The sequence below is a fragment of the Typha latifolia genome, chromosome 11 (genome assembly GCF_019914945.1).
Source record: "Typha latifolia isolate L0001 chromosome 11, TyphaL0001v2, whole genome shotgun sequence".
NCBI lineage: Eukaryota > Viridiplantae > Streptophyta > Magnoliopsida > Poales > Typhaceae > Typha > Typha latifolia.
In genome coordinates, this window is record NC_133096.1 from 6,779,163 (window position 1) to 6,791,600 (window position 12,438).

The 12,438-nt window shown below is 38.7% G+C and overlaps 1 protein-coding gene across 3 annotated transcripts; it reads left to right on the plus strand.

The window, feature by feature from the left end:
- The first annotated feature begins 1,945 nt into the window (after positions 1-1,945).
- LOC140798132 (disease resistance protein RGA2-like) lies at positions 1,946-12,133 on the plus strand. 3 transcript variants are annotated; one of them, XM_073151889.1, is made up of 6 exons: positions 1,946-2,966; positions 3,048-6,367; positions 11,233-11,403; positions 11,501-11,572; positions 11,722-11,787; positions 11,897-12,133. In XM_073151889.1, exons 1-2 carry the CDS (start codon positions 2,679-2,681, stop codon positions 6,330-6,332), a joined length of 3,573 nt encoding a protein of 1,190 aa, XP_073007990.1. In that variant the 5' UTR covers positions 1,946-2,678; the 3' UTR covers positions 6,333-6,367; positions 11,233-11,403; positions 11,501-11,572; positions 11,722-11,787; positions 11,897-12,133. The 3 variants fall into 3 exon arrangements, with proteins under 3 accessions (XP_073007990.1, XP_073007988.1, XP_073007989.1); XM_073151887.1 differs by having other exon boundaries at positions 1,946-6,367; XM_073151888.1 differs by having other exon boundaries at positions 1,946-6,367; positions 11,233-11,330.
- Positions 12,134-12,438: the final 305 nt, after the last annotated feature.

Sequence of the window (12,438 nt, forward strand, 5' to 3'; positions counted from 1 at the left end):
TTAAGAGATTTTTACATAATTACTATTAATTTTTTTTAAAATATCATAATTGATATCGAAATTATTGTCCTCTTAGTATAATCATGACTAAAACAAAATTTAGATAAAAAGATTATTTTTGCCTTTGCATAAATTATTAAAAATTATTTATAAACTATCCAATATTATTATACTCAATATCATAGTACAATGAAATATATCTTATTTTATGTGAGATAAAAATTATTGATAAATTGTTTACATGCTAAACTTAAAAATGGCGGGGTATTTTAGTCATTTAAATGTATTTATTAACTTTAACAATAATTCGTTAGGAAAATTCTATTAAAAATTAACCATAATGATAACTTTGAAAAAATCAAAAGATTTTAGTGGCATTTTGTTATAAACCGGCTTGTTCCAATGCGTAATGGTTCTGGACTAGTTTGAAGATAAGACTTTTGAAGAAAATTGCGAAAGATCTAGTTGTTGAATCTCTCTGAATTTTAGATATGTTGTCGCCCTTGAAGAGATCTTTTTAAGGAACCTAAAATCGCAGAATTTGGATGACTAGATCTGGAGATATTGGCCAAACAATGACCGAAGGTCAGATGAATTCTAGTTTATTAGCCCTTCAATTGCTAGATAGGTGCTATGAGAGCTTTTTTGGTGTAAATGGGAGAAGTTATTGCATAAGAGGGGATTAGGAGTTAGAGGAAGTCGATCGAGGACTTAGACGGTGAAAGGAAGAAGGTGGGAGAGGACGCCAATGACTATAGTAAGAAAGAGGGAGATAAGGGCAACAATGACTAGAGTTTTCTCCACATATTTATAGAGGCTCACTCTTATAACCCTAACAATCAAGTTAAAACTCTAACAAACCAATAATTTTCATCGTGGTGTGTTCAAACGTGCCGAATTGCGTTTGAACACGCAAATACTATTCTTTGTCGTTATAACTAAAGTCACTTTATTTTATGTACTTCAAAAAGTTCCGAAGTAGTCCCTATACTTAATGAGTTACAACTAAAGTAAGATCATCCATTTTTTTTACAATAATATCATTTTCCTCTTATATAAATATTTTTTCCCCTTTAAAGAATATCCACAAGTTCTCTCATTTTCTTCTCTTACTTTTTCACCCATAGCCTCTTTAGTTACGAAGAAGACAAAAATGAGTTAAACAAAAACCTAATCGGAGAACTCATCTATTTTGCCTAACAAATATGAGAGGGTATTTTTTATTATTTGCGGTGCTAGACTAAGTTTGATAGAAAAAATGATGGTCTCAATCATAAGGACGGGTTTAAGATATTTTGAAATATAGAGGGTTAAAGTGATTTTGTGCATAAGTACAGGAAGACAGAATATATTTAATATTTTTTTATTAGAGTGCTTTAAACCCGTCTCTTTGGACAAGTTGTAGTTTCTATCCTTTTTTTGGAAAATTGATGTTGTTATCCAATAATGTTATGCAAGACTAACTTATTAGTCTAGTTATGATTAACCTATAATTTCATGATTCATAAACATAAACCACATCCACTAAGTACAAATACAAATATTAATCGGATATTGAATTTTTGGATCCATAACAACTTGTAAATTACTGGAATCTACAGCATAATCGGTAAATATATCCAGAAAGTAGATCAAGAGTTTCATATAAAAAGAAAAAATATTTTTTTTTATATCACTCTTTTTATGGTATTTTAAACTATCTGAACATAGATATGCATTCAGATATGAAAATGGAGAGGCGAATTCAGACCTATATGGCTATAACCCAAAAGAATTTAGATTAGTGGATAAGGAATCGGATATTCGGATTGAATCTAAAAGATTCTCCGACCCACTCACCTAGTATGGATGAATTATGTTGAAAAACCTAAAAAGAAGAAAAATTCAAGACCTGAGGTTTAAGCCCAGGCGGGACTCTGGTTTGAATCACAGCCCTCTAGGCAAGGCCCGACCTGACCCTTCCGCTCTCTCTCTCTCTCTCTCTCTCTCTCTCTCTCTCTCTCTCTCTCTCTCTCTCTCTCTCCACCCACTCTTCTCCTCCTTTTCTCGTTCACAAGGAAACCCTCCTGCGATCGTAGAAACCAATGATCTTGCGAGGAGGAAATAGAAATTTAAGTTTTGTTAGAAACTATCTTCTGTTGTCTGAGTACGAGTGTCTCCAATGTCTCGAGGTAACTAAAATTGCTTTCATCAATTCTGTTTTCCTTCCGAGAGCCGAGTATTAATCTTGCCCATGCCAAGTAAATTTACTTGAAAAATTATCACAGAATTGTTCTTGGTTTTTACAAAGCATGAACAAGTTAGCTATTGTGAATTCATGTTGTTCCAATGGATATAACTTTTTTTTTTGGGTGCAACGAATTGAGTGGATATTCTTGTGGCCGTCGTTGTTTTCTGGAAGATTGCAATAGTTTGATGTAATTTTCTCGCCTACGCTATGGATGCGATCGACTCGCCCTCAGTCAACCCCTGAGTCTTTTTTTGATTATTCTTTTAAGATGAGATGGGATACCACCACATTTATTTGTTTTTGTCTCTTGGCTCTTCACTTAGCAGCATCATTTTCTAACTTCCAACCAATAAAGACTTTTCTGACCATGCCTCTCTTACCTGCAACTTGTTTGCTCTATCTATGAGTTTACCCTGTTTGGCGAGGAGGAAGAGATTGCACCAAACAAATGGCGGAGCTGTTCGGGTCTGCTCTTGTCAGTGAGATGATCAACAAATCCGGCTCCTTCTTGAGCGGCAAGTACAATATGCAAAAGGATGTCAGAGCCAAGCTGGAGAGGTTGCAGGAGCTGCTGATTAAGATTAAGAATGCAATTGTGGCGGCCGAGGGGCAGGAGATCCATAATTATTTGTTGCTCCAATGGTTGTGGAGGATAAAAGACGCAGCCTACCAGGCTGACGATGTGCTCGACACATTTGATTATCGAATTCTTGAACAGGAAGCCAACAAATATGAGGTGAGTTCCCATGCCGCACCTTTGTTCAATACCGCCAAACGTATTCGTACTGTTATCAGGATCTTTTTTTCATGTGATGAGGACGTCAATGAGCTGAACAATGTTGTCGATAAGTTAGAAAGAATTGCTGCTGATATGGGAGACTTTCTTAAAACATTAGAGCTTGATGTCAGCTCCAAGATGTCTGAGATGACAAGCAGGCGCATCACTAGCTCGATGCTGCCAGACCAACCTATTGGTCGGGAGAAGGAAAAGGAGCAGATCATCAAGTTTTTGCTACAATCAAAATCTGGTGATGTTGCTGGAAATGTGTCTGTCATTCCGATACTCGGTATTGGAGGAGTTGGAAAGACTACTCTTGCACAGCTCATCTGCAAGGACGAGAGGGTGAGAGAACATTTCTCTCTAATTATGTGGGTGTGTGTTTCAGATAGTTTTGATGTAGTCAGGCTTACAAGAGAGATCCTTGAGCAGGCTCAATCTCATTATAGTTCTTCTGATATCGAAAACTTAGATAAGTTACAAATGATTCTCAAAGAGAAGTTAAGCTCACAGAGGTTTCTACTCGTCCTCGATGACATATGGAATGAGAACAATAGAACAGTCTGGCAGACGCTCTGTGCTCCCTTGTTATGTGGGAAAGAGGGAAGCAAGATCATTGTAACAAGCAGACTAGAAAAGGTTGCGAAACTAATGGGTTCTATGGATCCAATTAGATTGCAGGGATTACCAGAGGAGGAGTATTGGTCTTTCTTTAGAATGTGCGCATTTGGTGGCACTGACCCTGAACAGTATTCCAACTTAGTAGCTATAGGTAAAGAAATAGCAAAGAAGCTGAAGGGATCACCTTTGGCTGCAAAAACCCTGGGCGGGCTCTTGAAAGGTGATCTGAGTCGTGGACATTGGGAGAATATTTTGATGAGTAATATATGGAAATTAGAACAAGGCCAGGATGATATTATGCCAGTTCTCAGATTGACTTACCAACATCTTCCTGCACACCTGCAGAGGTGCTTTGCATACTGTAGCCTATTTCCAAAAGATTGGGAATTCAAACGTGATGATTTGATATACATGTGGGTAGCAGAGGGTCTTATCCAGCATGACTATGAAAAGAAGGAAATGGAGAATATTGGAGGAAAATATTTTGATGATTTGATATCAAAGGCATTCTTTCAACCATGTTATAAATACTTGCAAACACATTCTGGGTACAAAATATACTTATATAGGGTACATGACTTATTGCATGATGTGGCAGAATTTGTTTCAAAATATGACTGTTGTAGAATTGAAGGTGATGAACCAAGGGAAATTCCAAATTATGTTCGTCATTTATCTTTGACGACTAATAACATAGCCAGACTTATGAAGGACACATCTGTACTAAGGCAACTGCGGACCCTAAATCTCATCTCCAAGCACAAAGCTGACCTTAATGTAGCTCATCTTCAGATTGTATTTGAACAACTGAAAAGTGTACGTGTCCTTAATATTGTTAATTATCGGATGCGAGCATTACCTAGGTCCATAAGCAATTTAATACACCTACGCTACTTGAATCTCTCTTATACTGGTATTAAGACATTGTCGGATCCAGTGTGCAGACTTTACCATCTACAAGTGCTGGTTCTTCAAGGATTGGAGTATAATAGCTTACCACCAAGTATGAACAAGCTAATTAACTTGCGACATCTCATTGATTATCAAGAAACTGGTTGCTATTGGGCTTGGGATACTGCTTCAAGTGGATCAATGATCCCCATGATATCTGGAATAGGTAGATTGACTTGTCTCCAGGAATTAAAAATTTTGTGTGTGCAAAAGATGGGTGGTTTTACGGATGGACAGCTGAAGACTATGAGGGAAGTCAGATCCCTTTGGATACGAAATCTTGAGAATGTTGGGAGTAAGCAGAATGCCACAAAAGCGAGGTTAAGAGACAAAGAGGATCTTGTTACGTTGAAGTTATCTTGGTGCAACACTGAACGAAACACAAGAAATGAGGTAGAGGAGGAAGTGTTGGAAGGGCTGCAACCACATCACCATCTCAAAGAGCTTGAGGTTACAGGCTACAATGGTGTCCTGTCCCCAATTTGGTTGATCGGAAAACCTAATTTAGACACCCTAGGGCATCTTGTGCTCAGTGATTGCAGGAATTGGAAGGAGCTTCCACCTCTTGGACAACTCTCGTCACTTAAGGTTCTTAAATTATATCGGATGCATGCAATAAAAGGAGTCGGCTGTGAATTCTTCGGTGGAGGATTTCCATCATTGGAGAAATTAGTGTTCAAAGACTTTCCAGAATTGACTGATTGGTGTGCAGTCGAGGATACACATTTGTTTCCTTGTCTCTTAAAGTTCAAAATCAAAGATTGCTCTAAATTGACAGAACTTCCTGCGCTCCCTTCGACTATCAAATGCCTAGTAATCAGTAGAGTGGGATTGGCCGTTCTCCCAGCATTTTTCCCTACTTCCTTATCATCATCTTCTTCTTCATCATTATCACTAGATCGGCTATCTATCACACAGTGTCCAAAACTGAAGAATATAAGTGAATGGTCCATACAGCAACAGGACAAATTAAGGCACTTGAGAGAACTACATATGGGTTGTTGTCCTTTTGATTGCTTCCTGCCTTCATCACTAGTAAATTTCTGTATCTATGATAGTGGTATTGTAGACTTGCAACTATCCAGGTGTCTACATGGCCTGTCCTCACTACAGTACTTGTCCATAAGGTTGTGTCCACATGTTACAGCCCTTCCCTCGGCCGATGTGATGCAGCACTTGATTAAACTTCACAATGTGGTTCTTACTGATTGTGGAGAACTGAGATCCATTGGAGGTTTGCGAACTCTCATCTCCCTTGACCTTTTAGTAGTTTCAGGTTGTGGAAAGCTCACCTCAGTGGCTAACCAAGTTGAACAGCTAGTGGAAGAAGAGGTGGGGTTGTCATCACTCAACTCTCTCACCATTGACAACCCCTTGCTGCTCATGGTGCTGCTTTCTAGAGAAGGCCTCAGCTCCCTCAGGTCTCTGGTGGTCGAAGGTTTAAATGAGCTCGCGACCTTTACTAACAATATGGAGGAGGCATTTGATCTCCTCAAATCCCTCAAGAAGCTAAAATTCAGAGGTTGCAATAGTCTCCGATGCTTGCCTTTATGTTTGAAGAACCTCTCATTTGATGAATTAACAGTAAGCAACTGCCCCAACTTCCAGTCACTTCTGGGCAATGAGTCTTTGAGGTGTCTCAAATACCTATGTGTAGAGAAGTGCCATCCTATGTTGAAAGAGCAGTATCATGAGGGTGGACCTGAACGACATAACATTGCTCACATCCCAACCATATATATCTCTGACTAATTTAGGAGGAAATCCTGCTTTGATGGCTTAAACAGGTACCACCAGATGCCAGTATTTCACCCAACTCAATTTATGCTGTCTAATAAGAAAGCTTACATCATCCCTTTCTCTATAGTTTTTAATTTTTCTTTTACATGTTAATATAGTGATTTCATGCACAAAATATGATAAACTTCTAAATAACTAGTACAATACTTCAAGAATCTAAAAATGCATCTCTAGGGACAATCAAGAGGAGAGTCAATATATGCAAAAGCTGCAAGTTAGGTAATATAGCTTTGATCATCTTTGAAACACCTGCCACCAAATACACGTGCCTCTCACATGGGTGGAAACCATGTGGTTTTCACGTGACCTATTGGTTAAGTTTCTACACAATAACAAAATAAAGACCTCACATTTCTATAAATAATGCAACAAAAGAAATCCAAAATACTGCGTACATATCCATATAACTTAAATAGGGTAAATATCTGCGTACCACAGTGAAATAGATAAAAGAGATTATAAACAACTTTTTACTAGCTCCTTGCAAACTCGGGGTCATCAACTAATCTGAAAACATTTTCACCGAAGGTGGTGAGCATAAAGCCCATCAAGTATACAGTTATACAGTCTAAAAGTAGTGTAAGGAAAGATGTCACAAAATATGCATGTATAACAACATGATCATAATAATGCATTAATGTAATATGTCTTTTATGTCCATATCGACAACTCATATATAATAATAAGGGAATATATGATATGCATTGTTTAAACTATCAAATCTTTGCTCTCATGCTCCCACAGAGTCATAGCCATAAATCATCATAATATGCTTATCGAGCTATCCACCACATCATAAACACATGCTCACTAATTATCTCATACATCGAGGAGTGATAGACATCTAGCGGTACTATCGCCCCTACATGCCTGGCGATGCTGCATATAACTGGTTGTCTGTGGCCAACAGACTAAGGACTCCAGTCGTAAGCCCATATCACCTTCTCTACAATTATCACCGCCCATAGTAGGATAGTCCAGAGCCTCAAGCTCATCAATGGACGCCATGATCCTGCGTCATCAGGTATCGTTAGGTCAAAGACCCCTACCTCTTAATCATAGTTTTATATTACTAGTGTCTAGTCTCTGACAGGGCAATGTGATCGCCTGAATGTCACTCAGGCTAACGACCTGAGGCATAGACTATTTATCTCATAGGCACCATACAATGAACTCTATCTTTAACCTCGGGTTGAGTTAGTGAGGGGCACTGTCTAGTCCAGACTTAACTACGTGGTAATACATGCAAGTAATGTAATGATCACATCATCAATCATATGTCATGTCCATCAAAGTTATCATACTCAGGTATGCACCAACAATCTGTAAATAATTATGAAGCAGTAAAGTAAATATGATAATGTTGAGCAATAAATAAATTATTTGCACACATGTGATTTGCATATCATGAATTTATAGAGTTAACATCACATCAATGTTACATTATTCTTAGATTACGAAGGATTTACTTGCCTGACAAGTTTTCAAGTTAATCAACTTCAACCGTGCCACAGATCATCCTTGCATAGCACGGAGTCCATCTCGATAATGAAAGTAATAAAACATGAGTATAACAATTCTACCACTAAATAATTAAATAATCCTACTGACATCGGATATAGGTTTGAGTAGGTCCATCAAAAAATTCTTATCTTTATTAATCTAGTAGTGTTGGTATTTTAATTATAACGGTCTGACGCACCATTAATGGTTATTAATATTATTTTCATAATGTTTACTGTTTCACTAGTTACAGTCGATTCGAAATAAATAAATATACCACATTGGGTTAATTTACTTTATTGAATATAGTCGGCATCTAATATAGTTATCAAACTCCAATTAGAGATAAATTCCCATTAAAGCAATTCGTAGTAGTACTTTCATCTATTGCCTCATTTATTAATATTAATTTATGGCAATTACTATATCTAACAATACTATTCCTTATTGATAATTAATATTAAAGCTCAAGTTTGCTGACAATAATTAAATAACATGACTAAAGTAATTTAAAATAATTAGGGAGTAATTACTCTACTTGGGCTACCTCAAAGCCCAAGAGTCCAACATAAGCCCATCAGATTGGGCCCAAGGCCCCAAAAGGAATTAACCTTGCAATGCCTAAAAGCCTCTTGTGCTAGGCCCCAGTCCAACCCAAACAACATGGGTTGGGCCGCAGCCCAACCCACCACTTAAGTTGGGCCGCACCCAACCCAAGCCCGAGATGGGCTGGGCTGCACCCAGCCCAACCTCACAGCCAACCTCTCATCCTTAATTTAGGCATGCCAGGAAGGGAGTGGTTGCCGGCGATTGTCGACACCGACAGTCGGGCCACTCACTTGCTGGCCTTTCTCTCTGGCCGGGGGAAAAGGCACACGAGGTGTCGACCAGGGAGAAAGCACGATTGACATGGAGGGGAGAGCTCAATGGTGACGAGGGGAACGGATCAGTGAGTCATAAAAAAATCAATGAAAGACCCATGCTAGAAGGATGAAGGGGTCGAGGGGAGTGTGCACAATGCACGAGTGGCGAGCTAAGGTGGCCGATGGCGAAAGGAAAGGCTCCTCCATGGCTGGCGGCCATGGAGTTGGTCCACACCGTCACCCAGGCTATGAGAGCCCCGAAGCAAGGTGCCAATGACTCCCTCTTGCGTAGGTGAAGCTGTTGGGGCCGGCCCGGGAAGGCACGAAGACGTTGGCCGACTAATCACCCGATGAAGCCGACGATGAGGAAGAAGGAAGAGAGAAGGCACTAACAAAATTATTAACCCAAATTAACCTCATGAGCTGGAAGGAGACTTATCGACAAGTTAATACACGGCGATGGCAAACTCCGGCACGCGAGAAGAGAAAATGGAGAGAGTGGCGGCTGCGGGGGGAACAGAAGAAGAGAAAGAAAAGAAGAAAAAATAAAAGAAGAAAGGGAGGGGGAAAGGGTAAGGCAGCGCATGTGCTAGGCACGCGCGCTCGCTATTTTTTTTTTAATTGGAACGGGATGTTACAATCTTGGTGTGCATATACCATTAAAATGTCATTTTTTTGGTGATTCTTTACGTCAGCTTTTTATTTCTGGTTGGTACAATCAGTTTCTGTTGCTTATGGCATCATTTGCTGTTTTTGTCTTTAATAATTTGCTGCTTAAAATTTATCTTAGGATGAAGCTAGCTCCAGTTATTTCATCGTTGGTATCTTTGAGATATGATTGCTTCCATTAAATAGATTGTCTTACATTCTATGTTTTCAAAACTTTGGTTCCACATGGAGATGAGTAAATTGCCTCACTGATTTGTGACTATGGTCCTGGTGATCGTTAATTTAGTGTACAAATGAGTAGTCTGTGAATTTTCCCTTCTAAATCATTGGGTCCGCTTAGTTGAATGGTTGCAAAATGGTGACCCTATAGGCAGTGAAAAGGAGACTCTTTGAATCATGACGATTTTGTGAAGTTGAACTCAATGGGATAGATGAAGATAAAGAAGGAGAAAAAATGTTGTCTTTTATAAAAATTGTAGATATAAAGTAGATTGATGAGAGATGAACTACTAAAATATCACACTCTATATATGCATTGTATGCATCCATATATGCATTATCCTTTTATATATATGCAATATCTTATAGGGCATGGTATGTAATGCTTGAGAGGTCGCTGTAGTGTTCAATGCTTGTGAGGTTGTTGTAGGTGTTTAATGCTTGTGATGTCACCATTGGGTGTGCAATGCTAGAGAGATCACTGCTACTTGAAAGGTAGCTATGCGATGTTTGATTGGTATGCAATGCTTCATCATAACCTTGCTAGATATTCTATTTATTATATATTACCCTTCTATGTATGCAATATAGGGGTGAAAAAGGAGATTTAATCCGATCCGACCCGCTATCCAAGTAGGATTGGGTTGGATACGGGTCAAAATAACTTACTCGACCCGGATAGAGATACGGATACGGATCGCAGTTTATAAAAATATTCAGATCCGGATCTGCATATGGTATACTCTATCTGTTTGGATATGGATACAGTCAGATATTCGTTTACTCATATGCTATACAATATTAACAAATATCCTACTCTTAGAAACCAACTCGACCCGTTAAGATAAAACCCCTCACCCTAACTTCTCAAGCCCTCTTCACCATCACCATCCGCCACTTCTCAAACCCATCCCCATTTCTCTCTCTTGCTCTCTCTGACAATCTGTCGACTTCGGCTGTCCAATGACTCTGCCAGTTAGTCCTTCGACGATTCTAACTATTCTGATGCCATCCCCATTTCTCTCCTTCACTTTCTTCGACGCCATCCCTATTTCTCTCCCTCACTTTCTCCAATGATCCATCCACTCCGGCTATGCGACAACTTTGCCGGTTAGTCCTTTGACGATTTCGACGACTGAGATGCTATCCCCATTTCTCTCCTTCACTCTCATCGATGATCCGCCGTATCCAGCTGTCTGACGACTCCGACACCATAAGATATGGTTTTGGAATAGCTAATTTAAGTTCATTTGTCGAGTGCAGTAATATCAGAGGTTTGGGGGTTGATGGGTTCTTGCCTTCAAACATTCCATCCTCCTTTTCTTTCAAAGAACTGTGAATTCACTTCTAAGAACTTGAAATTTATATTTTTATGTACTTGTTTAGGTATTAATTTGGGTATTGTTGTTGGCTTATGGTGGTGTTTGTGGTCTTCAAATGTAGAAAATTTGCTAGATAAGTTCATGGGCAACATTCCGCCATCGTTGGCTTCGTTAAAGTTTCTCAAGAATTTGTAACTTTATTAGCTGCAATTATCTGTTTGGGTTTGAGGAAGAAGTTTAATCTTAGAGTTGATCTAATTTCTTCTTATGGTGCAGCAATGTCAGCAGCAACACCCTCTCAGGACCAATTGACAATGTTTTCATGGACATGCAAAGTACAGAAACATTGTGGGATCCCACGCTATTATTTCATTGTATGTGATGTGCGGCTCTAAGGACAAAGTTCTCACATACCTAAATATATAAAAAGAACCTTTGAATTTGAAGGTTTTTTTATTCCTCAGTTATTTCAAGTTGTCCTAAGTTTGCTTTTGGATCTTTTAGTTCCTTCTAATTCTTCAGTTTCTTCATGATAATATTTCAGGGACTTGTCATTCAATTACTTTACTGGTGATCTTCCAAGTTCATTTAGATCCTTGACAAACCTTCATTCTGTGTAAGCATAATCTGCAGAATTATTTTGGTGTGCATGCCTTTGATTTTTTTTATTCTTCCGTAAGCGACATATACTCAAAGTTCAATGTAATTGGATATTTTCCATCCCTCTCGTGCACTTTGTGATGCTAATTGATTTCATCTTTCCAGAAACATTGAAAATAATCATTTCAATGGTTATGTACTAAAACAGTTCAAGTCTATCCCTCAACTAAGGTAACATTCTGTAGTTTCTTAACTACGCCTTCCCTTAATACTCTGCTTCTTTCTTTATTCTATATGTCCATATCTTAAACTTTATCTGACATCCTTGTTTACTATGCAGGATCAAAGGAAACTTGTTCCAACCAGGTTTTGCATATGCTCCAACTCTTTGAGGGCCTTTCCTATTTCCATCCTAGTACAAGTCTAATTCTTATTGAATGTTACTGTATTTGGACAGGATTTATTGAAAGGTCTAAGCATGCATGTTATGAAATGTTTTAGTTTAATTCTAAGACAATAAGACTTCAATAGATGTGTAGAAGTTGCATCTTACCAAATGAGCATTCATTATTTGATATATCATATTCTTCATAATATTACGTATGTTGTGCAATAGATGTGTAGAGTACATAATCATAAATCTTATGTATGGATAGACATGATCATTGGGCGGGCCGGGCTTTTCGGGCCAACCGAACTTAAGTATTTGTTCACGGCCCGACTCACCAATCACTTGGGCCGGGCCGGGCTAGAATAGTCTAGCCCGTTACCGCCCGTCGGCCCGTGAGAGATCGGGCTAGCTAGTCGGGCCGGGCCGGCCCGACCCACCAATCACTCGGCCCAACCCATATTTTAGCTATTTTTAGAATTTTTTTTAACTAT